The sequence below is a fragment of the Rhinopithecus bieti genome, unplaced genomic scaffold (assembly GCF_001698545.2).
Source record: "Rhinopithecus bieti isolate Rb0 unplaced genomic scaffold, ASM169854v2 scaffold_38004, whole genome shotgun sequence".
NCBI lineage: Eukaryota > Metazoa > Chordata > Mammalia > Primates > Cercopithecidae > Rhinopithecus > Rhinopithecus bieti.
The window spans coordinates 302,676-329,428 of record NW_016816095.1 but is presented as its reverse complement, the minus strand read 5'-3'; the positions used below and the strand labels follow the sequence as shown (position 1 = coordinate 329,428).

General features: G+C 44.4%; 1 protein-coding gene across 2 annotated transcripts in view; it reads right to left on the bottom strand.

The window, feature by feature from the left end:
- ENPP6 (ectonucleotide pyrophosphatase/phosphodiesterase 6) overlaps nucleotides 1–26,753 on the bottom strand; it is a 130,990-nt gene that overhangs the window by 74,036 nt on the left and 30,201 nt on the right. For both annotated transcript variants that reach the window (XM_017854361.1, XM_017854360.1), the window contains exon 2: nucleotides 448–627. In XM_017854361.1, the coding sequence (XP_017709850.1) occupies nucleotides 448–627 (180 nt within the window). The remainder of the gene's footprint in view (nucleotides 1–447; nucleotides 628–26,753) is intronic.

Sequence of the window (26,753 nt, the reverse complement as noted above, 5' to 3'; positions counted from 1 at the left end):
TTTTTTCTTTCTTTCCTTTTTTTTTTTTTTTTTTTTGAGATGGAGTTTTGCTCTTGTTGCCCAGGCTGGAGCGCAATGGCACTATCTCAGCTCACCACAAACTCCGCCTCCTGGGTTCAAGCAATTCTCCTGTCTCAGCCTCCCAAATAGCTTGAATTACAGGCATGCACCACCACCCTGGCTAATTTTGTATTTTTAGTAGAGATGGGGTTTCTCCATGTTAGATAGGCTGGTCTCAAACTCCCAACCTCAGGTGATCCACCCGCCTCAGGCTCCCAAAGTGCTGGGATTATGGGTGTAAGCCAGCGTGCTCAGCCAAGGCATATTTCTTAAATAAAGATCCCATTTTCCAAACCACAGCTTGGTCTTCAAACCGTAACTTGACACTGACCGTTCTTGGAGATTCTACGATGATTTGAAATTTGGAATGGATGTCCACACACTCACCTGGCCAGTAGTACATGTAGACCTTCCTTTTGGCCTTGGTCAGAGTGATCCACAGAGGTTCTGACCCATTCCACCAGAGAGGCATCAGGCTGTCTTTGTTGACGCCAATGTCAAAGGACTTGTTGGTGTTGGGGTCCCACATGTAGTTCCCGATCATCTGATGGACTTCACAGTGGCGGCCTATGTCAATGAGAACACAGCTGTCAGTTTACAGTTCTGGTGGTTTCTATTTTTATCTTTGTTCCTTGATCATAGAAGCCATTCATGATCGTTTAGGAAGTACAGAACAGCATAAAGATTTGCTTTTGACTTTTAAAAAAAAATTAGATTTTTTTTCTTAAGCTGTGCCATGAAGATAGACAATCCAGTAAGATGTCCACTAATTGACGGAGGGTGGGGTCATTTTGAGTGACGTCACCCTGTCAAGTCAGCTGTTTTAAGTTACACTGAGGACACTGTGTGCAGAGCTTGAAGTCTAAATATGAATTAGCGTGGACATCCGTGGGTTCCTCTGAGACCTGGTCTCAGGTTCTCACTTCAGAGCCCTCTCTGCACCCTCCAAATCCTCCTCCCGTGAGATCAGGAATCTAGCTGTTACAGCGTTTGTTCTTTACTTTCTTAGATAAGAGGAGCTGTTGCTTTAGTGCTGAACAGTGATAAAACCTATGACGTTTGGAACAGAATGGCAAAAAATAGATTCAACTTTGAAAAACAAAGCAAGAAAACAACCCTCCAAATGCAGTGTTATATAGAAACGAGGGCTGGTTCTGTTGAGCACAGCTTAGTCCCAGAAGACAAGCCAGAAGTGAGAGACGCAAACGCTTGGACTCTTTTGAAACATTAGGCTTAAATTATTTATTTTGGAGCAATCTGTTACATCTTTAAAGTAAAAATAACACAAACATTGGCAAGTGCATCAAAAATTGCTGCAATTTTAGTGAGCGTCATTTGGCACCGGGATGAAACATGCTTCACCGAGCTGCCTGACTATGCTTAACCAAGTGGCTTTTCTTCATGCTTCACCGAGCTGCCTGACTATGCTTAACCAAGTGGCTTTTCTTCTTTGTTTTGCTGTTGTTGTTTCTTCTCCCCACCCCCTCCCCAAATTTTATTTTAAACAAAACAAAGAAAATTATAAAATATTATTTGGAAAATAGACACTAAAATATCAAATGGAAAAAACTTTCATTTCATCCCAGAAAGCAAGGCATGCCGCAAACTATGCTACTATGCTCCCAGAGATCCCAGCAAAATGGTTTTTACCCAAAGCTGTAGAATTAGTGTTTTGATCTTGACCAAAACTTTCACATTAAAAAGATTAATAAAATTAAAAAATAATAAAATTAAGATGTTGAGAAATTTCTGCAATGGTTAAGGAAGTTATTTTATTTATTGTCTCAACTAACATGTATTCAGTGCTCTTATATATATAGTCCTATGAATTTTAGGCTGTGATAGGTGTAGAGATTCCAATCTGAGTAAATGTCATGCCCATCCTCAAGTGGCTTATAACTTAATACTCAACAGAGGGTCCTCTGTGTAAAACAGCCAGGCTTCCCGGGGCTGGATCTGAGAAGGAGGACAGGTTGCAGCCATAACTTCAGAATTATGATGACCCTCACTCACCCTGTTGCAGAGGATAATTCCTAGTATGTTCTCACCAACTCATTAAAAGTAGAGTCCTAATTTTATTGGTTTAACTATACTATCGTTTTTAATATATGAAAGTTGAATCGTATTAAGAGAGCCCCTCTTACAAGTAAAAGTACTTATCTAGTCCCTTTATTCAAAATTTTGCATTCTGTTTCACAAATTGTATCATCCTAATGATGCTTACTCATCCTTTCACAAGGCAAGATAACCATGATCATATCCATAGGAAAAGGCCTCCTTCATGGACAGTCTTTCCCTATAGATGCTCTCTGATGCCCTCCCAAGTCCAGGAGGACTCAACTGCAGCTGGTGTGCAAAGCTGAGCAAATGTGCAAAATCAGAAGGGGGTGTGGGAAGCATCATTCCTGAGGTCAAGAACCAAAGAAGAGCCTCTGAATGAATCACCAGGAAAGGACCAGGGATATCAGACATGGGAATAATAAGGACAGATGCTGAGTGAGAGGGGTGGAGGGATCTCTGCTTCCAAGCTTGAATTGTTTGGACCATTTTAGAACAAGGGCATGAAACTCAAAGATAAATGGAGGCTTCACATGGTGTGGTTTTCACAAGGCTGCATACAAGGAAGCATGAAGCAACCAAAAAACAACTTTTAAAGTACATAATAATCTATACTTGTATATCTCAGAAACCCCATATCATTTGGTGAAAATTTCTGTCTTCTCTTCAACACACATATTTAGCACTCTGGACTCTAAATTGTCCAAAGTCGCTCATTCTTCTTTGTTCTCTGTTCTCTGGGTAGAAAATTATAAGGAGCTTCTTGTGGATTGCAGAGCTGTTGTATGGCTGGATTGTGTGTGTGCATGCATGCACAGGTGTGAGAGAGACAGAGACACAGAGGGAGACAGAGAAAGACAGAGAGAGAGATGGAGAGAACATTCTCCCAGAGAATTCCTGTAAGGTGGGGTGCTTTCAAGAAGGTCACCTCAGACTCCTGTGGAGAAAGTCGGATTGGGTTTGTTCTTTTGGTGGATTGGTCCTGAGATGAAATGGGAGGGTGTGCTGTCCGCAGGGCTTCCTTTGCTCTGCAAAGAGCGGCCTTTCCTGGAAGCCGGCAGGAGGAGGCTGCTTCAGATTTTCTCCTGCCTTCCCATGAATACAGTAAGGCTGCAGTCTGTGCTTGCAACAGTCGAAGTCGACTCAGACTCAAGTTGATTTCCCTGCCAACCCTCTCTCTCTCTTGCTCTTTCATTTTTATTGCCTCGGTAAAAGTGGTGGCTGAAAGAACAGAACAGAACACAATGTACTGGTTTCTGCAGCCCACGAGCTCTCATCTCCATATTCCTGCCTGACCCATATCTATTTTTATACATCTATAGCTCTGGGTTTTTCTCTGGTTGTGCTTTCCAAACAGAGCTCGGATGTGGTTTGGTTTTTGGTCTCTTTGCTCAAGGCTTGAGTAGAAACTTTCCTGACATCCTCCAACACCACAATTGCAGGTGGTTTTCAGGTATGATGTAAGGAATGTCTACTGCTCTTCCTCCTCCAAATAACGACTCTGGAGGCTTTGAAATCTGTGTTTGCCTTTCTCAGAGAGAGCTCCTGGAATCCTTCCCATAGCTAGAACTGCTGTATGAAGGGGGTGGGATATGACACCTTCAGCGTTCATTCCCCAGTGTCTTACTCAAGTGTGTTCAGACGTAATGACCATCACAAGAAGTTTCTTAGCAAGCTCCCAGAAACCTCTGAACCATGTTATATGTTTCATCTCAGAAATGGCTGGCCTTTTCTGGCCAGAGAAGGTAGAGGATATGTCCATCTTATCTACAGCTCATGGTCACGGAGACTTTCTCTTTGACCTCTGAGTCCTCTCCTCGACTAGACCCAACCTTGGGGTTCCCTCCTTTTTCTTGTAGAGTCCAGGTTGAGCAAGAATCCTGCTAAGTCAGTTTAGTGATAATCCTCCACGCTTGGTATCTGACCACCTTCAATATCTCACCACCCTGCCTGCCTTCAGCAAGAGTTCTGCTGAGTAGATCTAGCCAGAATTCCATTTCCCCTGATGTTTCTTCTTAGTAGTTTTCCATCTGCTGACCCCACCATGTTCCTTGCCTGTCAATCTCTACTTGTCTGTTGTACTTGGAGTGGAGCCCAATCTCTCTCCCACTGCTAGATCCCATTGCAGCGTCCTTCCATCTATCACAGTGGTTCCTTCTTAAAGGAAGTTTGCCTTACCATCTTTAACAAGCATCATAAATCAGTATTTCTTTTCTTTCTTTCCTCTTTCTTTGTTGTTTCTTTCTTTCTGTCTTTCTCTTTCTTTCTTTTTCTTCTGTCTTTTCTTCTTTTTCTCTTTCTCTCTTTCTCTATTTCTTCTTTCTTTTTTCTTTCTCTCTCTCCTTCCTTCTTTCCTTTCTTTCTTCTTTCTTTCTCTTTCTTTCTTTCTCTCTCTCTTTCTTTCTCTCTCTCTTTCTTTCTTTCTTTCTTTCTTTCTTTTTCTTTCTTTATTTCTCTCTCTGTCTCCCTTCCTTCCTTCCTTCCTTCCATCCTTCCTTCCTTTCTCTCTCTCTCTCTTTTTTCTTTCCCTTTCTTTCCTTTCTTTCCTTTCTTTCCTTTCTTTCCTTTCTTTCCTTTCTTTCCTTTCTTTCCTTTCTTTCCTTTCTTTCCTTTCTTTCTTTCTTTCTTTCTTTCTTTCGTTCTTTCTTTCTTTCTTTCTTTTCTTCCCAATCCCACTTTGTCACCCAGGCTGGAGTGCAGTGGGGCAATCATTGCTCACTGCAACCTCAACTTCCCCAGGTTCAACCTCCTCCTGAGCCTCCCAAATAGCTGGGACCACAGGAATGCGCCACCAAGCTTGGCTAATTTTTTTTTTTTTTATTTTTTGTAGAGGCAGGGTTTTGCCATGTTGCCAAGGTTGGTCTCAAACTCCTGGGCTCAAGTGATCCACCCGCCTGAGTATCCCAAAGTGCTGGAATTACAGGCATGAGCCACTGTACCCAGCCAAGTTTCTCTTTAACAGTGGATATCTATAATGTTGCTACTGCTTAGATTTCAATCAGTCTTAATTTTTTCTCACTGTTTTCAAACACTCAGTGTCAATTCCTTTTATAGTTCCTTACCTCTTTTATTCTTTTTGCCTTCACTCAACATGTATTTATCAGATAATGTTTGTATGCTAAGTATATAAAGATAAAAAAGAAATGGTCGCTGTCTTTGGCTTACCGTCTGCTATGGACAATAGTAGTAGGCACAGTGGTTAAGGGAACGAATCTTGGAGTCAGACTGTATAGGTTCAAGTATAAACTCTACTTTTTACTGTCTGCATGACCTTGGACAAGTAGCTTAGACTCTCTGAAGCCTCAATTTCCTCATCTGAGTAATGAGCATCGTAACAATTATTGTGAATAGTCATCCCTTTGCGTGGCAGTGTGGAACCATAAAAATGGCTGTGCAAGCCAAAACCATGAAAAGCTATCTTAGTAATCAGTGGGGTAGGGTGGGGGGAATAGGATTGTTCTGTGACATTTAAAAATGTTTGCCAAAATATTGAAAATTCTCCTACTATCAGTTATACAGGAAAATGAAGGAAGAATTACACAATTATAATTTATTAGTATTTTATAATTTACAATATTAGAAACGTTGAGAATTAAAGGGCACTATTTCTTTGTAAGAAATTTATGAAGAATGCTTTGAACAGTACTTGGCTTCTTCTAGAGGTATAACAAAATATGAGCGAACATCTTTTCCATGCCTTAGGGAATTGTTACCTTCTTTCTAAGTATAGATTGACTTTCAACATCTTATCCTTTGTGCTTTCAATGTCATAAAATAGCTCCAGGGGTTCTTTAATGTGAAGTTTTTGCTGGTGTCACTTCCTCTGGGACATCTTCATCCTTTTTTCACAACTTTTTTCTTCATTTATGTCAATAAATTCACCATCACTAAGGTCCTCAGGGTGCATACCTAGAGCTTTGTAAATGATTTCAGTGTCAATATTCACGTGGTCAATGATCTCTTCTATAATTCCACTTACATTTGATTCAAATCCTGCAAAGTTGTTTTCCAGTAGACTAAGAGTTTCTGCCATCCTCCATGCATATTACTTGCTGTTCCTGTCTGTCATGATGCTTGAATGTCTCTGGTTGCATGTTTTATATCACAGTTCTTCCAAAGTTTAGCTAAATAAATTGCATTATATCCCATTGTATCATCAATAACCTGTCTGAAATACAGGTTATTACATCTAAAATCATAGGCTTCAAAAGTTGACATAACTTATTGTCCCATTTAATAGATGATTAAAGTTGTTTTTATAGAAAAAGCAAATTTTCTCATATTCTTTCAGGTATTCAGGAGGGTCAGAATGACCCAGAGCATTACCCAGTGATAGTGATGCATTAGAAGTTAAATTCTATGGGCTTATCAGTGGGACACAGGGAAGCAACACAACTGCATGCTTTGCGGTCTGTGCATGAGCTAATAACAGACGAGCAGCAGCCAATCACCAGCAGACTATGAAAGAAATGATGTAATTGACCGACAATCATGACACATATTTGTTATTTACATAGTGATAAATAGTCCTAGTGGATTGAGGATTAGCAAGGAAGTTTATAGTTTATGCGACAGTAGCTACAATTAGGGTTGCCAGATTTATTGTAGTCAATATAACTGTGGTAACTGAAATTTGAATCATGTTATTGGAGAACTGGCATTATTATTTTTTATTTTTTAAATATCTTATTTAAATAGATTTTGGGGTATAGGTGGTTTTTCGTTGTGTGGATAAGTTCTTTCGTGGTGATTTCTGAAATTTTGGTGCACCTGTCATCGAGCAGTGTACACTGTACCCAATGTGTAGTCTTTTATCCCTCACACCCATCCCACCCTTTTCCCATGAGCCCCAAAGTCCATTACATAATTATTATGCCTTTACATTCTCGTAGCTTAGCTCCCACTTATAAGTGAGAACCTACAATATTTGATTTTCCATTCCTGAGTTATTTCACTTAGAATTATGGCCTCCAGTTCCATCCAAGTTGCTGCTAATGACGTTATTTCGTTCATTTTTATGGTTGAATAGTATTCCATGGTGTCCATATACTACATTTTCTTTATCCACTCATTGATTGATGGGCACTTAGGTTGGTTCCATATATTTGCAATTGTGAATTGTGCTGTTATAAACATGCATGTGCAAGTGTCTTTTTTATATAATGACTTCTCTTCCTTTGGGTAGACACCTAGTAGTGATATTGCTGGATCAAATGGTAGTTGTACTTTTAGTTCTTTAAGGAATCTCCGTACTGTTTTCAATAGTGGTTGCACTGGTTTACATTCTCACCAGCAGTGTAAAAGTGTTCTCTTTTCACCACATCCACACCTACATATGTCATTTTTTGACTTTTTAATTATAACCATTCTTGCAGGAATAAGGTAGTATTGCATTGTGGTTTTGATTTGCATTTCCCTGATAGTCAAGTTGAGCATTTTTTCATATGTTTGTTGGCTGTTTGTATGTTGTCTTTTGAGAATTGTCTACTCATGAATTTTGCCCATTTTTTATGGGATTATTTGGAGAACAGACATTATTTAACCTGTGGTAATTGAGTTTTCTGCATATCTGAAATGTGCAAAGCAAAGAGTGTGTGTGCATGCACATATGCGTACATACACATAAACATACATAACACATAGTAAGCACTATTAATATTAACTTATGAGTATTAGGGGGAGAGTCACACAAACAAATGCCATCTAGAGGCCAGATGGAGCTTTCTCTCTCATGAGCTCTTCATGTGATTGGCTCCAATCCTACTTCCATCCAGATTCTCCCAAGTCCACAGGAGATGCACATAACTGCAGGCATCTCTACCTCCACACTCCTGCTTCCAGGACATATAGTGTCTAGAAATGTAGATCAGCCCTTTCCTATATGACAAAAAGGAACCTCCTCACATGCAATATTCCTGAGTGGGGTGAACTTTATTGGGGATTCAGTCTGGAGAGGAGGGGAAGATTGAGGGCAATGCAAAGAACTTCCAACTGAACCTTAGACATCCAACGTCTCTTCATGATAGAGCACACAAAAGCAAACACACCAAAAACAAAAATAAATAGATGTGACTCAATTAAACTAAAAAGTTTCTGCATAGCAAAGGGAATAGCAGAGTAAACAGACAACCCACAGACTGGGAGAAAATCTTCTCAATCTATACATCCAAAAAGGACTGATAACCAGAATCTACAAAGAAATCAAACAAATCAACAAGAAAAAACAATCCCATGAAAAAGTGGGCTAAGGACATGAATGGACAATTCTCAAAAGAAGATACACAAAGGGCCAACACACATATGAAAAAATGCTCAACATTCACTAATGACCAGGGAAATGTAAATCAAAACCACAATGCAATATCACCTTACTCCTACAAGAATGGCTATAAACAAAAAATAAAAGATGTCGGCATGGATGTGGTGAAAGTGGAACACTTTTACACTGTTGGTGGGAATGTAAACTATTATGGCCACTATGGAAAACTGTGGAGGTTCCTTAAAGAAATAAAAGTAGCACTACCATTCAATCCAGCCATCCCACTCCTGTGTATCTACCCAGAGGAAAAGAGATCATTATATATGAAAAGGATACTTGCATATGCATGTTTATAGCAGCATAATTCATAATTGCAAAAATATGGAATCAGTCAAAATGTTCATCAATCAACAAGTGGATAAAGAAAGTGTGGTATATATATACCATGGAATACTACTCAGCCATGACAAGGATGAAATAACGGCATTCGCAGCAACCTGGATAGAATTAGAGACCATTCTTCTAAGTGAAGTAACTCAGGAATGGAAAACCAAACATTGTATATTCTCACTCATAAGAGGGAACTAAGCAATGAGGATGCAAAGGCATAAGAAAGATGTAATGGACTTTGGGGACTTAGGGGAAAGGGTGGGAGGGGGTGAGGGACAAAAGAGTACACACTGGGTAGAGGGTACACTGCTTGGGTGATGGATGTAGCAAAATTTCAGAAATCACTGCTAAAAAACTTCCTCATGTAACCAAACACCACCGGTTCCCCAAAATCTATGGAAATAATAAGAGAAAAGGCATCCGAGGTATTCCCAGTCTTTCCAGCAACCACTCGCCCCTCCCCTCATGGTTTTCTCCTGGCTGCCGCTCTCAGGGACCCAGCTGACACATCACATTGTCTCATTGCTTCTCTATTTTCTGCTCCACAGCAACCTCCTCCAAAATTTCTCTCCAAACTTGGTTTTCTCAAAAACAGTTCAGCCTTCCAGTGTTCTTGTTCAACTTATATTTGCAGGCTCATAGGGTGCTGGAAAAAGGGGGGGAAGGAAGGAAGCAAGGAAGGAAGGAAGAAACTTCAAATGCATGACTATTGTTGGATAATGCTCTCATCATCCTTATCTTCTTGAGTACTCGAATGAATATGTGAAAGTTTGTTTCTTCTACAAAGACAACTTCAATAATCTATTAAATGGGAGAGTAAGTTACTTCAACTTTGGATATTTTGAAGCCTAAGTTATTTCAACTTTTGAAAGAAGGAAATAAGGAAGAAAGGAAGGAAAGGGAGGAAGGAAGGAAGGAAGGAAGGAAGGAAGGAAGGAAGGAAGGAAGGAAGGAAGGAAGGAAGGAAGGAAGGAAAGAAGAATAGAAGGAAGAGGGGAAGGAGCGAGGGAGGGAGGGAAAGAATGATTGGAGGGGAATGAGCCAAGACAGAGGGCTTCCTACTGAAGTAGGAATTAGGATAGTCCTCATGCCAGTAAAATGTGGCATGTTGCTATTCACCACATTCAGAGTTCACTTTCTTTGAAAGGTGAGATGCTCTTACTGATGTGCTAGATGTGGTGCTAACACAATTCGAGATGGTCACAGCTGGACTCACTCAAGGTCCTGGCAATAAACAGGCTGCACAGAATTTAATTCAGGGGTTTTTACAAAGGTGTGGGCCGGGCTGAGGGGAGCCGAGGGCATGGCGAAGCAACCCAGGAGGGGTGGTGGCAGCGAGCCACCATCACCCACCCACTCCGCTCCCCAAGGGGTGAATAGCAAGGGGAGGAGGTGTGGCCACGGGGACCCCATACCTGCCTCTCCTGCCACTGTCCTAGAGGCTGTCCCTCACGGTCACCTGCTGAGGCTCAAGGCAGGCTGGAGAAAGCAGAAGAGGGCAGACAGGCAAACAGAGGCTCTCCAGCACGAGGGCCAGGGAAAATCGTAAGACGTGGATTTTTCAAGAAAATCACATTGATCACTTGGGCGAGGGTCTTTCGCTAAATATCAGAGACCACACAAGTTGAGCGTCCTCTGAACAAGTACTTGTGAGCTTTGATGGTATCACACATTCTCAGGAATGGAAGGGACCTCAGGCGGCCTCCTAATCTAATCCTCTCCCTGCAATTTCAGAGGTGAGGAATAACTCCCTGCCCTTTGTATGTATTAGGTGTAAAAGGCTCGAGTGTGCGCCCAAAGCCACAATTCCAATAAGTGGTGGGTGGGGTGGAGAAGCAAAGGGAATGAGAACGACTTGAACCTGGACCTCCCGGCTTCTCATATCATGCTCTTCACACTTCACTTTCCATGACAATAACAGATTTATGGTTACAGTTGGACTCTGTAATATGAAACATATGCTCAGTTCAAGGTGAAAGCTCTCAGTTTAAAAAAACACAACATTTTATTCACATCTCCAAATATATATACAGAAAAACAACTGCATAGCTGGTTATATCGCTGAACAATCAGGTTCTGCAGCCAGTGAGGAATTCTTCAATTCCATGAATGCTTTCTTAAATCCGGTGTATAACCACCTTTAGCAAGTAATAATAATCTTTAATTTTTAAGCCATTCGTTTTGTTTCTCTGAGGCCTACGTGTGTTTCCATTAGGCGACGTGGTTGTGTCTACTAGAAATCAAAACAGCTGGCAGAAAAGGGAGAAATGGGGTTACATTCGAGGCACATCAATTTAGTCAAAACATGGGGATATAAGTGGGGCTTACCATACACTAAGAAGGCTCATGGAAATCATTCTTTTATAACCTGCAGGTTTTTGCCCAGAGGCGGCATTCGATGGGGCACTGAGTCCAGAGTTGCAGGCAGGCCTCTGGGGCCACCCACTGGAAGCCTGGGTTATAACAAGTTGTGGTGGGCACAGGGACCTGGGCTGTGGGCATTCTGTCCGCCTCTGGGAGATGGTGGCTACGGTGGAGAGATGACAGAGCAGTTTGGGTCCGGGTCTTCTCACTTTCTAGCTGTGGGAATCGAGTCTAATCCTCAGCTTCTCAAAGCCTCACTTTTTCTCTCTCTAAAACGGGATTCATAATACTTACCTGGCTAGATTGCAATGAGCATTAAAGATAAAAGGGGTCGACGCACAGGTGATGCTTGCTACATTGCAGGTATTGTTCTAAGGGCCTCTCTTATGGATTGAATCGTGTTTCCCCAAAAAGATGCGTTGAGATCCTCACCTCTGGTACCTCAGCATGTGACTCTGTTTGGAGATTGGGTCTTTACAGATGGCACCAAGTTAAAATGAAGTTCTTGGGGTGGGCCCTAATCCCACATTTCTGGTGTCTTTATAAAAAGGGGAAATGCGGACAGAGAACCTGACCTGCACCCAGGGAAGATGATGTTTGGAGAGGGAGAGATAGCTCTGTAAACCAGACAACACCGGGGCTACAAGAAGCTAAAGAACCAAGGAATTTTCAGAGGGAGCACACCCCACCCACACCTTAATTTCTGACTTCTGACCTCCGGAACTAAAAGACAATACATTTCTGTTACTCTAAGCCACCCAAACTTGTGGTACTTTGTTACAGCAGGCCTAGGAAAGGACTTCCACATTTCATCTTCACCGTGGCCCTAAGGGATAAGTACGATTGTTAGCCCCGCTTTCCAGGTAAAGTAACTGAGGCACAGAGAAGGTGAGTTGCCTGAAGTCTTACACCACCAGGTATACTGGAGCCAGGATTTCAACTCAGGCAGCCTGGATCCCAAGGCTCAGCTCTTCACCACTGCGATCTACTAACACTTGTGCAACCAGAATGAACCAGCAATCCACGCGATTCCCAGCACTCAGGAAGCCCACAGGAGAAGGAAGCTGCTGGTGTCATGCTTGCTATGATGCAATCTGTGAAGCTCCACCCTAAAGGACAGGATGCATTCAGGGGAACACCTCAGTCCAGGTGGAAGGTCTTGGGGCTGAACCCACTGAGGAAGCACTTTACCTGGGACTCTGGAGGGGTGAACCTCCTAACCTAGGACCAAAGGCAGAAATCGATTTTCTGGACACTTGCTGATCAGTTTAATTAGAATAGTTCCCAGTCCTTGGCCATCTCCTTTGTATCTGGAACTAAATGCTTAACGTTTGCATCTTATAAATGTAAAGCATTTTACATTTATAAGGAGGTGTAAAGACTAGTTTAGACCCTGTTTAGATAGTCTTCAACATAACTGTAGGAGATGGAGAATATTATCTCCATTTTGCAGATGGAAGAACTAAGATTCAAAGTGTCTGAGTGAGGAGGCTGGAGCCACACAGCTAGGAAGAGGGCAGAACCCCAGTCCCAACCAGGTCTCTGACTCAGCATCCGCCCTGCCCCGCACCAACTTCTGCTCCCCTCCAGCCACAGTGTTGCCTCATCAGTTCACCAGGGCTGGCCATTTTAATATAAATGACCTCATACGTCAGGCCTGATTCTGAGACTCTCAGCAAAGTAACCACATGGAGATGCACAGATCTGTGGAATGCCAGACATTCTCCTATCTCTTGCAATCAACTGTCATGCACCAGGGTTTACCGTAAATACCTCTAAGGAGGGAATACTCTGACTATGGATATCAACAATGGAGATGGTAACGTTAAGCTTCCTCTTCCTCTGGAAAGAGGCCAGCTGTGGAAAGAGAGGCTCCCAAATTCTGAAATCAGGGGGTCTTAAGTTAATGGACACATTTTAGAGACTGAACGTATATATATTATCTCAAATTGACATGGTTCCAAGAAGTAACTTTATATACTCAATTCAGAGCCAAGCAGCCAGAGAATGTTAAATAAGTCAGACATTCCCACTAGTAGGTTCCTCTTAGTACTTTTCCTTGAGCATTTGGAGGTGTAAAGATTAGTTTAGACCCTATTTAGATTAGTGAACTTTCAAATAACTACTTTATACCCAAGAGACTTGAAAGAATTAACAATGCATTGTTCAAAGTACCTAACTTAAAAATTGAAATTTGCCTTGCAGATAACCTCTGTTGGGAAATCCATTTTATTTTTTTAACTTGTTCAAAGACAGACTTTGGATGTTAAAGAAGTGGTTTCCAATGAAATATGCAAAATTGAGGTGAAAGAAAATCTCACAATTTGCACATCTTTAAAAGCAACTACTGAAGTATGTGCCAGATACAGTCATCATTATATCCTGAGACACAAATACTGTAAGACTGAGATAACAGGCTTTGATTATAGTGTGAAGTGTAGGGACTGCAACAAAAATAACCCCAAAAGAGGAGACATGTTTGATTAGGAACATTCACACTTATTGTTTTGAGGTCACTGGACTTAAAAATAAATGCATTGCTTTATGTCTCTGCAGCGCCCACCAGCTTGGTGCAATTATTTAACAACTAGAATACAAAAAAGGAAACAAAAAATAATTTTCCTGCATAAGGACAAAAATGTGAGCCCTTAAATTTTGACTTAAACACTTTTACTTTTAGAAAGCTAATTTTTTTTTTTTTTTTTTTTTTTTGAAACGGAGTCTTGCTCTGCCGCCCAGGCTGGAGTGAAGTGGCCGGATCTCAGCTCACTGCAAGCTCCGCCTCCCGGGTTCACGCCATTCTCCTGCCTCAGCCTCCCGAGTAGCTGGGACTACAGGCGCCGCCACGTCGCCCGGCTAGTTTTTTGTAGTTTTAGTAGAGACGGGGTTTCACCCTGTTAGCCAGGATGGTCTCGATCTCCTGACCTCGTGATCCGCCCGTCTTGGCCTCCCAAAGTGCTGGGATTACAGGCTTGAGCCACCGTGCCCGGCCTTAGAAAGCTAATTTTTAACAAAGCTCAAAGAAATTTCCTGACAATTCAATCCATCTTCACCACTGTGTAATATTGGAAAAGAGCATCAATTAATTACTACATTGAAAATGAAATCTCTTTTGAGGCACACTCCCATTTTACTGAGTTCTTATAGAGGCTTCTCAAAAGATGGTAGATGTTTGGAGGGAGGAGCTTCTTACTTGGGGCATGTCTACCTGCGCACAGGAAAGTCAGCCAACATGTCCATCCTGAAGCACCTCCGTCTTCTGGCTCGTGATAAAGCTTCCTCTTCCCACCCACCGGACTCCCTCCTCTCACCAGTGACCAGGTTGGCTGCGTTCCCCACACTAGTAGGTGGTGACTTTGGCAAAAACCAGGCTCCCCCCGCAGGTGGTGGGAGTACCCCTTTTATGTTCTCTTCCTGTGTCCTCACTCAGGACAGAAATTCTCCTCATGCCAGGGGCAGAGAGATTGCACTCATCCCACAGTTGCCCCACCTGTGCCTGGGGCAGTGGTTGGGAGGTAAGGAGAGGAAATTTAACTCAGTGAAAAAAAAAGCACATTTAGGTTCAAGCTTTTCTTTCTTTTTTTTGAGACAGAGTCTCACTCTGTCGCCCAGGCTGGGGTGCAGTGGTGTGATCTTGGCTCACTGCAACCTCCGCCTCCCGGGTTCAAGCGATTCTCCTGCTTCAGTCTCCCAAATAGCTGGGATTACAGGCATCCACCACCATGCCTGACTAATTTTTGTAGTTTTAGTAGAGACAGGGTTTCACCATGTTGGTCAGGCTGGTCTCAAACTCCTGACTTCAGGTGATCCGCTCCCCTCAGCCTCCCAAAGTGGGATCAAGCTTTTCAGTTGGAGTAGAACTTAGAATGGCCAATGAGTGATGATTTCCAACAGAAGAGACTAGTTACCAAAATATTACTGGATCAACTTTTAATCCCAGGAATTGATAGAGAATGATGGAACCCAGCTCTTCAGGAGTGTGAACTAATCAGGGACTTTAACAGCTCAATCAAGTACGAACCCATCAATCAACCATTCCCCGCCCTCTTTTTGGGGGGAAAGAAACAAGTGGAAGCAAGCTCATTTTTGTTAGCATGGTTAGTTTTGTTTGTCGTTGCTAGAATATGCGAGGTAGGCATGATGCTGGCCTGACCAAGTTCACGGCCTCGGGCCAGGTGTGCCCATAGAGAAGCGAGACCAGCCTCTCAAGTCTCAGGAGTTAACTTCACGCAGTTACAGCTGGTTCATCCTGATCAATGATCACCGGTGATCTGCATATCAACAGATGGTGTTGGGAGCAGACACTGGGTCTCATTTAATGATTCATGTCTATAATCCTCCTTGGGTGCTCTTTGCATAAAAGCTGTTGAAAGATAATCTGCCTTAGGGATCAAAGAGCAACTCAAGGGAGCTGCATCCTTGTGATGTATTGATAGTTTCCCAGTCCAAGCGGTAGACTCCACGGGCATAGGGGAGATTTTGAGTTAAAACCAGAAGGAACAGGTAGGATGAGAACTGGCAGGAGCTGAGGACCTGTGAGAACCGTGTGGCCTAAGTGGAAGGAATTTTGGAGCCCAGGAAACCAGAGTTCAAATCCTATCCCAGCCACTTCACACGACTCATTTCACTTTATTAAGCCTCAGTTTCCTCCTCTTAAACATGGAGATAATCATAGCTCTTTTCAGAGTTAAGTGGTTTCTGGTAGGGAAAGCTTTTGTCACGATGGCTTCCGCACGGTGTCTGGCGCGGAAAAGGCCAAGCCTATCAAATGGGCCTTTTAAAAGGCCACTTTTAAAACGGCACTTTGAAAAATCCTCTTCTAGGGAGGGATGGGCCGGGCAGTCCATTTCTTACTTGATATCTACAGACCATTTGCAGAGGAAAAGTCTCAAATCCCCTTGACGAAAAGAAAAGCAGCACCACGTTGCACCCGCCTTGCACAGGAAGCTGGAAGGTTTGCACGGGGGTGAAAGTCACAGGCAGAAACTGCGCCCGGGGCTCCGGACGGCTGGGAACGCGCCCTCTGAGCCCGGCCTGCTGGCCCGCCACTGCCCTCTGCTGGCGGCTGCGGCCATCGCCACCGCCCGCAGCCGTCCCCGAGGTCCTGCCGAGAGGCGCCAGCCTGGGTTAGCCTTGAATTCTGTGTTTGCATCTCCCGGTTTGAAGGGCCCCCCAGGATTCGCAGGAATCTGAGAGCTGCTTGTGACTATGCTGAAGATCCCGAGAAGGCAGGCAGAGTCCGGGCCGGGCCGGCGGACGGGTGGCCACGCGCAGAAGCAAACGCGAGCCTCGGGGGCCTTGAACCTGGAGGCCGGGCCTTGCCTGGGCTGTCCAGGCTGGGAGTCTCGTGCTGTGCCCCCAGCTTCCTCATTCCCCACCCCACCCTCCTCACCCTTGTTGGGTTTCGTTTTCCCTTTAGGATGTATGCTTCTTATTTGGGATTGTATTATTCTTGACCCCAGCCCTTTCTTTCCCTCCTTCTCTTAGTTCCTCTTGGTTAAGGTTATGATTTTTTTTAAACCACAATTTGTAATGGTCACTGCAGTGGACTTTAACTTCAAACACCCCTTTGTTCCTCCAAAGCCGAAATTCCTCCTGCACCCTGCATGGGCTCATTCAGGAGCGTCTGTGACCCAACCTCTCTGGCTCTGGGGAGAGGGCAAAGTGGCATCTAGCCCTAGCCAGGCCAGCCAGGAGCTGCATTCCTGCCACAGTGACCGTGGCTCCAGGATCCAGGCTGGACGGGAGGATTCTTCCTGCTGGAAGAATCCATTCCTCTCGGTGGCCAAGCTGGGAGGAAATGTCCCCATGTAAAGACATGGCCCCAGGAAGAGACGGCGGGGCTACAGCCAGGGCTGCGGGGAGGGCAGCAGGGGCAAGAGGTGGGAGGGTGAGTTCCGCTGGCCTGGCTCCTGCCTCACCCCTACTTTTTGCGGGAGCCACCAGCCCTCTCTCAGCCTGGAGTAGCAGGCCTGGGATTTCTGTCACTCACTTCCTTTGCCTGTCCCTGGCTCCTTTCTCTGCCGTCATCACATTTCTGGCCACCTTGCCCTCCTCCTCTGAGTTCACAGCGGCTGGGCAGGGTCCTGGCTGTGGAGGGCACCAGTTTCGAGCCACTGTAGACAAAGGCTCCAGGCCGCAGTCAAGGCTTCCGAGCACTAGGCCTTCGCCACCTGGCTTCGCCCCTTTCTCCAAGGCCAATCACCGGTGGCAAATCTCACAAGCGACTTTGTGTTAAAAGTAATGACTACCTACATCTACCTCTCCCGAAGAGCTTACACTTAGTTTAAAAATAATCTATTATGAAAATATTCGAATGTACAAAACAGTGTGATAACACAGGACAGTGCTCCACTCTGGTTTCCTGTGTCTTCCTCCCCACACTGGAATATTGTTAAAGCAAATGCCACACATCCCATCTGAAGTCATAAATACTTCTGTGCTTGTCTCTAGTACCGCAGGACTTTAAAAAGACATACTCTTGTTATCACACCCAACAAAATGAATATAACTATTTAATATCAATGAATACAACTATTTAATATCAATGAATATAACTATTATTTAATATCAATGAATATAACTAATATCAATGAATATAACTATTTAATATCAGTGAATATAACTATTTAATATCAATGAATATAACTATTTAATATCATTCAATACCCAGTCCATGTTGCGTTTTCCCTAATTATCTTTAAAATGCTTCTGTGAAGTTCATTTCTCTGAATCAGCATTCAGGCCAGGCAAAGTGGCTTATGCCTTAATCCCAGCACTTTGTGAGGCCAAGGCTGGCAGATCTCTGCAGCCCAGGAGTTTGAGACCAGCCTGGGTAACATGGTGAAACCCTGTCTCTACAAGAAATACAAAATTAGCCATGTGTGGTGGTGTGCACCTGTAGTCCTAGCTTCTCAGGAGGCTAAGACAGGAGAATCGCTTGAGCCAGGGAGTTGAAGGTTGTGATGAGCCAAGATCACACCACTGCACTCCAGCCTGAGTGACAGAGTGAGACTCTGTCTCAAAAAAGAAAAGAAGGAAAAAAAAAAAAAGAATCAGCATTCAAACAAAACCCATGCATTTTATTTGATTATATTTCTTGAGTGTCTTTTAACTGATAATGGTTCTCCTCCATTTTATTAATTCTTGTCCATTTATTTATGGAGGGAACTGGGTCACTTGTCTGAAAATGTCCCATATTCTGGATTAGGCTAATTGTGTCCTCATGGTGCCATTGGCATGTTCCTTAGTCTCCTGTATTTCTTGCAGACTCCTAGTTTGATCTACAGGTCTTAGAATCAGGTTCAATGTGTCTTAAGCAAGATTCCACTGCACATGGTGCCAGGTACTTGCTCTTGCATCAGGCCATGTGGCTCGTGGTGTCTGTTAAAGTGGATTGGTGGGTTCAGATGGTGTCAGCCTAATCTATGCACTGTCAAGGTTCCTATCAACCTGCATGTAATGGTTTTAGCAACCACCGATAATCATCACCTACATCTGTTCCTTTTAGTCACAAAAGCCCTTCCCAGTGAAACTGTTCTCTGAAACAGGCAGGTTCCTTTAGGAACGTCTGTTTGGCCTGTATACCCCATACATTGAAGTGAGGGAGTGGATCGGTTATCTGTTTTTGTGTAACTGACAACCTCAAACCTCAAGTGGCTTAAACAATAGTCATGTATTCAGCTCACAAATCTGCCATCTGGATGGACCATGGAAGGGAAGACTCCTCTCCGTTGGACGCAGCACCTGCAAGGGCAGCTCAGAGTCTGGGGTAACCGGACACCAGAAGGCTGGAAGGATCTGCGGGCAGTTGATGCTGGCTGCTGACTGAGACCTTAGCTGGGTTGTCAGCAGCTGCATCCACCTGTGGCCTCTCCATGTGGCCACCTGGCATCCTTACAGCATGGTGACCAGGCTCCAGGCATGAGCACCCCAAGAAAGCAAAGAGAACAGGCTTGGCATTGTTTGTGACCTAGATCCAGAAGTCACACAGCATCACTTCTACTGCATCTGTTGGTCAAAGCTGTCACAAAGGTCTGCTCAGGTTCAGAGGGGACACCCCTTGATGGGGGAGTGTCACCATATAAAGAATAAGTAGAATGAAATTTGTTACGGCAGTTTTCTTTGGGAAACACGATTTGCCACCATGAGAAAACAAATTCAAGTAATTAAGGGGTAAGTGTCACAAGCCAGACACATCACAGTTGACATACATTTGTCACAGCTTTATCTAAGCCATTTAAAGAAAAAACTATTCCAAGACCATGGCTGTAGTTTAGCTTGACTTCTTGCCTTGATAGAATAAATAGACATATTGATATAGTTGGCTATTTAAAAACTTGTGTGTTCACATAATTTGTTAGTTACAAAAACACTGACTTTTTTTTTAAACCCCAATGTATCAGGCACGATTCGAGATGCTGAGATAGAGCAGTGAAAAATACAGACAGAATCCCTGTCCTCAGGAATCTTGCTTGCGGGCGGGAGAAGACAGAGCATGAACACGTAAGCTAACATACCGGACAGTTTCAGGAAGCGAGGTGCAGTGGGCAGTGGAAGTAACAGTGGAGAGTGTGCAAGGGAGGTGCAGTGTTGGCTGGGGGGCCGGGAGGGTTTTGAGCGGGCAGTGAGATGATGTTTGAGTGGTGGCATGGATAATGACGATGACACAGCCATGGGAAACCTGGTGTAATGAGAGCTTCCAGGGTGAGAGGGTGGGAAGAAAGAAGTGTAGAAAATGGGGGAGCTGGTGTCACAGAGATAGGTAGAGCCCAGTGATGTGGCACACTGTCGGGAGGATTTAGATTTTACTCTAGGCATAATGGAAAATGCTGGCAGGTCCTCCTTTTAGAAAGGTGCCTCTAGGGACTTCTCAGGATGGGAGGTGTTTGGAAGGGAAATCTTATTTCTCACCCTTAGTTTTCCACGCAGGAGAGAAATTCAGCCAACATCTGCCTCCTGAAGAACCTCCATCCTCTGGCTAGCAGTCAAGCCTCCATCAATCCCCAGCCCCCAGCTACACTCCTCTGCCCCAGTGACTTCAGGTTGAGGTGACTCAGGCAGAAAACAGCTCCAGCCCCTCCCATGCCGTCCGAAGGGTACTGCTGGCAGCCAAGGGGAATGAACTGAGCAGATCAGGATGGAAGCAGGGCGACTTGGGAGGACGTCAGGCACCCTGGACTGGGGTGAGCAGTGGGTGCAGTGAATGGTGGCTGGGTTCTGATTTGTAATGACTTATGTGGGTTTTTTCCTCTAGCTTCTCCATTTCAGTTTAAGGTCCACAGAAGCCTTATAAAAAGTAATATGACTTTAAAAGGTTTGATGTAGTCAAAATTATGAAAGTGGAAAGTAATGCAATCTCACTTTTGTTGGCTTTTTAAATTGTAACGTACAAAAATAAACAGTTCCTGAGTGGTACGTGTACCAGCCACAGGAAATGTACGTTGGTTCACCGTTTGTGGGAGGAGCAACAGAATGATATTTATTAAGGGTTTTTTGTTGTTGTTGTTTGTTTTTTAAATTGAAACGGAGACTCTCTGTCCCCCAGGCTGGAGTGCAATGGCACGAACTCGGCTCACTGCAACCTCCGCCGCCAGGGTTCAAGCAATTCTCTGCCTCAGCCTCCTGAGTAGCTGGGTTTACAGGCACCCATCACCACATCCAGCTAATTTTTTTTGTATTTTTAGCAGAGAAGGGGTTTCGCCATGTTGGCCAGGCTGGTCTCAAACTCCTGACCTCAAATGATCCGCCCACCTCGGTCTCCCAAAGTGCTGGGATTACAGGCATGGGCCACTGCGCCCAGCCTATCAAGGGTTTTAAAAGTGTTCACCGGAGCCTGGGACCCAGTAACTCCACTTCGAGAGGTTTAACAAAAGGAAGAAATCAAAGGTGGGATTCATGAATATGGATGTTCAACACAATATTGGAAACAATCTGAGCATAAAATCAAACACAAATGATGTATTACATTCTGCCCCCTTCATTCCTGACCTGTTATAAATGGTGTGAGTTTCCATTTTCCAATCTTTCTAAGGTAGTTCAGGTACAATTACTTGAGGTAGAAAATTGAATTTGACGACCAAGAAGGTGTAAGGGCAAATGTTTTTGTGAAATAAATTTTTTGCCTGCATGTAGTTGGTGCCCAGAATTTTACTCTGGGATTTACTATTCTCCCAAAAGAGCCAAGTGGCTCAGTTTGAAGAGTCTGCAAGTGTCTGAGGAAAGAGAAAATAGTTTTTCCATTTAGGTGTTGGCAGGGTCACTTTCGGAATCTTACTTTCAAATTACAGAGTCCAAATTGAAAGGGTCGGCCGGGCGCGGTGGCTCAAGCCTGTAATCCCAGCACTTTGGGAGGCCGAGACTGGCGGATCACGAAGTCAGGAGATCGAGACCATCCTGGCTAACACCGTGAAACCCCGTCTCTACTAAAAAAATACAAAAAACTAGCCGGGCGAGGTGGTGGGCGCCTGTAGTCCCAGCTACTCGGGAGGCTGAGGCAGGAGAATGGCGTGAACCCGGGAGGCGGAGCTTGCAGTGAGCTGAGATCAGGCCACTGCACTCCAGCCTGGGCGACAGAGCGAGACTCTGTCTCAAAAAAAAAAAAAAAAAAAAAAAAAAAAAAGGAAAGGGTCTTAGAGACATTCTGGTTAAAACACCCACCCATTTCTGCAGTATCTATTATTTTCCAGGCACCGGTTAGGTACAGCGAATAGAAGGGCACGATTCTAGTGCATAAGGGCCTGACACTGTAGCACTGGGCATAAGAGAAGTGTGCAACACGTCACCACAGGCTGAATGTGGAATGCCAGGTCAGACCAACAGTGAGTGAGGAGGCGGGCGGGAGATCCAGCCTCAGGGGACTCCTGGTGGGTCACGTCTGGGAACACTGCGGATCGTTAATTCCCAAAACTCTGAAGAAAAGAGATGAGCAGGTCTCAGACTCTAGAGAAATGCTGAGTTAGAAATGAGGCCGGAAGAGGCAAGATCTGAAGCCACAGCTTTACTAAATAGTGAAAAAGCAAGCTCTTAGAAGAGGCCCCAAATCCTTTTTTTTTTTTAGCTGGAATCTCGCTCTGTCACCCAGGCTGGAGTGCGGTGGCGCGATCTCGGCTCACTGCAACCTCTGCCTCCCGGGTTCAAGTGATTCTCCTGCCTTAGCCTCCCAAGCAGCTGGGATTACAGTTGCCCACCACCACACCTGGCTAATTTTTGTATTTTTAGTGGTATAGTTTTTTGTTTGTTTGTTTTTGAAATAAGTGGGGGCATCAATGAACCAACCAATCAATTACAAAAGGAGAGATGAGATCGTGGTGCTTTAATCCCATGTCAGGCTAGTGAAACAGACAAGATTCTATTACCTGCAACATATGTAACAATAACTAATGACAGCCTTGTAAGAATGGAAACATTTACTCTCTGTGAGCACTGTGCTGTGAGATTTCCAGAATGACCTCATGGTATCCTCCCATTGACCTTCTGAAGCAGGTATTTTACTTAAGGGAAAACCGAGACTCAGACAGGTGAAGTAAACTCTCCAAATTTACCCTGCCGGTATGTGTCAGAACCAGGATTGGAACTAATCTACATCTAATTTGTACCTCCAAAGTATGTTACAATATTACTTCTAAATACAGTCTATGTACTTGGGTTTGACTGCCCATGTTCAGAGACGTTGCACAATTTAGCAAAGTATGTAAATGTACAGGCCTTGAAGTCAGTGTAAGCCCACACCAAACTTCGATGACCCGATGGCCACCCTGGGGACTCCCAGTTTCTTTATCTTAAAATGTAGGAGATGTAATTCACGCATCTGCTAACCCTACTTACTGTCTCTTGTTTTCACTCTGCAGCAACTTTGAAGCAGAAATTGTCACTTCTATTTACTGACTGGAAATAATTGACTCACACAAAAGCATCAGTGAGGTTCCCAACAAGGCGCTGGGCTCAGCACTGACAGAAAAACCCCGCTTGATGTAGTATCCAAGTCTCTCCTCTTGGCTTCCAGGACCTGACCCCACTCTCCCTCCTTGCCCACTGCCCTACCCTGCATCCTCACTCCCTCGCCTCCAGGTCCATCTCCCCTCCACCGGCCCCCAGAACTCTCAGTTTCTCTCTCTTCTCTGGCAGAGGCCTCGGTTCATTTCCAGTCCCAGTTTCCAAACCGACAAGCCCATATACATCTCCCTGCTTCAGCAAGCCAAGATCCACTCCCCTTAAAAATCAGTGCAGGGTCATAAATCACGTTATTTTTTCCCTCTTGGAGGGATGATTAGAGAGATAATTCATATAACTGAATCACATAATAATCACTGAATGAAAGGCAGCCATTAGCTTCATTAATGGAGAGATCATACCTTCCCTGCTTTCTTCTACACCATTGAGTTGATGTCATGGCTGATTCTATGGCAGAAAAGCCCTTCATCCGGGGCTACCACCACAGAGGGGGGCATTTTATCACCGTTGGGAAGAAGCACAGCCATCACTAGCACAGAAATCTATATGTTGTTAACCTGTGGGCCAAAAACTAGGCAGTCTCCCCAAATGGAAATACCATCAACAACTGGAAAGTCTGTGATGAGATCTTGTTCTGGAGTATTGAGAAACAGGAGTCCCACTTACATCAAGCCGTGGTCTTTATTCCACCCCAAAGGTAGAGGGAAACAGCAGTGTGGCGTATGAGAACAGAGCCTGGCCATTAGAGGACCTGGCCAGATCTGCTATGAACCATCACTCCACGTAACGTCTTGGCCTGCTAGGTGCACTGGGTCAGATGTCCACAAAAGTGGCAGGTGTTTATGAAGGGAGAAGGAGGTTGGAGGAGAGGAAAGGTGTTGTGTAAAAAAATGGTACAAAATAATCTTTTTTCTTTGTACAGATGGAGGTCTCACTATGTTGCCCAGGCTGATCTCAAACTCCTGGCCTCAAGCAATCCTCCTGCCTCAGCCTCCCAAAATGCTGGGATTACAGGTGTGAGCTACCATACCTGGCCCAAAATAATCTTAAAAGTTGTGTATCATTATTATTGACACTGAACGGAGAGTTGGAGTGGTTGAGTCAATATCCCAAGGTCATGTAGTTGGTAAGTGGTAGAGTTAGGAATCCGACTTCAGAAGCAGCACCTTTGGCCAACAGATCAAGGCCTCTCCAAGCATCATCTTCATCATTACAGCTAACAGGTACCAAATACTAAGTCTATACCAAATAGGATGCAAGGTGCATTGCCAACACTATTTGGCGAATCCTCACACCATCCCTGTGAGGTTGGCACTATCATTACCCTCTTTTTGAACAGGAAAGCAGATGGAAACTGTGAGAAGTTCAGTGCTAAGTGGCTTGCTCACAGGGACGTGGGGAGGGCGATGAGGTGTGAGTGTGGGCCATTCAACATGGGGTAAGGCTTTTGAGCAGTGTGCCATATTGCATCTCCAGTGGACCACAGTGAGCACACCTCCGGAGGCGCTGAACTGCAGGAGGAAAAAGACATTGCTAAGGATCAGAGTCCTAAAAACCAACTCAATGGGGCCACTGAGCTACGTTGGCTCCTTGGGTACTCTCATGCTGCTGGGGTCTGTAGAAGAACCTGTTACAGTTGCTTGAATCTTTATTAAAGTGACAGTACAAGAATTTTAATCATGAGGATTAGCACAGGACCATGAAAACATCAAAGCTTAAGAGAAAACTATCAGCAAGACATCTTGCTGCCCAGGTCCTGAAGGCACTCATACAGAAGAAATGTGGACAGGAGGTGGAAACCTGGGTCTTGGCCTCCTGAGACTCTGTCTCTAACTACAACCTTCTGAAGCTCAGTTTTTTAATCTCTGAAATGGGCTGAAAGAATCTCACCTCGTGATTGAGCTACCCTGCCCGGAAAACCACTCGTTTTCCCTGAATCTGTGCAAGCTACAGATCAGGAGATCCCCTTGTGAACCCACGCCACCAGGGCCTTGGGTCCCAAGCACAGAGCTGTGCAGATTCTCAGTGGCCACTCAGCTGGAGACTGCCTAAGACTCCAGCGTAAGAGTTCCCAGAGGGAAGGGTTGCCACCATCACTGTAGCTCCAGTCTGCCATTTTCCCCTGCCGATGCCAGGGAAACTGGGGGGTTTGGACTCAGGAACAATTCTCCACAGTGCAGCACAGTGGCTATGGCAGATCATGACCAGGTTACCTCTTTAGGCCAAACTTGGACTCATCCCTCCTCACCAGATGGGACCTCCCTGCAGGAATTTCAGCACCTCCAGGCATGGGGTTAGGGAGAGAACTCTGATTTCCTTGGGATGGAGCCCCTAGGGCATGGGGCAGCTGCAGTCTTCATGGATCAGCAGACTTGATCTTTCCCCGCTGACTCTGAGGAATCTGGGCAGTCCAGACGAGTGAGATTCCTTCCAGCACAGTGCACCCCCTCCACCAAGAGGCAGCCAGAATGCTTTGTTAAGCAGGTCTCTGATCCTATGACTCCTGAGGGATTGAGACCTCCCAACAGGGGTCACCAGACACCTTATACAGGAGCATTCCCACTGGCATCAGGTCAGTGCCTCTCTGGGATGGAGCTCCCAGAGGGAGGAGCAGGCAGTCATCTTTGCTGTTCTGCAGCCTCCACTGGTGACACTTCCGGATGTGGGAGGAACCCAAGTGAATGGAGTCTGGAGTGAATGCCTAGCAAACCTTAGCAACCCTACAGAAGAGGAGCTTGACTGTTAAAAGAAAAACAGATAAGCAGAAAGCAAAAACAACAGCATCAACAAAAAAGTCCCCACAAAAACCCCATCGAGGTCAGCAGCCTAGAAGACTGAAGGCAGATAAAGTCATGAAGATGAGAAAGAATCAGTGAAAAAACATTGAAGACTCAAAAAGCCAGAGTGTTTCTTCTCTAAATGATCACAACATGTTTCCAGCAAGGGCATAGAACTGGGCTGAGACTGAGATGGACGAACTGACAGAAGTAGGCTTCAGAAGGCGGATGATAACAAATTTTGCTGAGCTAAAGGAGCATTTTCTAACCCAATACAAAGAAGCTAAGAATCATAATAAAATACTACAGGAGCTGTTAACCAGAATAACCACTTTACAGAGAAACATAAATGACCTGATGGAGCTAGAAAACACAAGAGAACTTCACAATGCAACCACAAGTATCCACAGCCAAATAGACCAAGCAGAAGAAAGAATTTCAGAGCTTGAAGACTATCTTGCTGAAATAAGACAGGAAGACAAGATTAGAGAAAAAAAGAATGAAAAGGAATGAACAAAACTGCTGAGAACTATGGGATTAGGTAAAAAGACCAAACCTATGACTGATTGGGATACCTGAAAGAGACGAGGAGAATGGAACCAAGCTGGAAAACATACTTCAGTATATCATCCAGGAGAACTTCCCCAACCTAGCAAATCAGGCCAGCATTCAAATTCAGGAAATCCAGAGAACCCCAGTAAGATACTCCATGAGAAGATCAACCAGCCCTAAGACACATAATCATCAGATTCTTCAAGGTCAAAATGAAGGAAAAAGTGTTCAGGGCAGCCAGAGAGAAAGCCCAGGTCACCTACAAAGGGAAGCCCATCAGACTAACAGCAGACCTCTCTGCAGAAACCCTACAAGCCAGAAGAGACTGGGAGCCAATATTC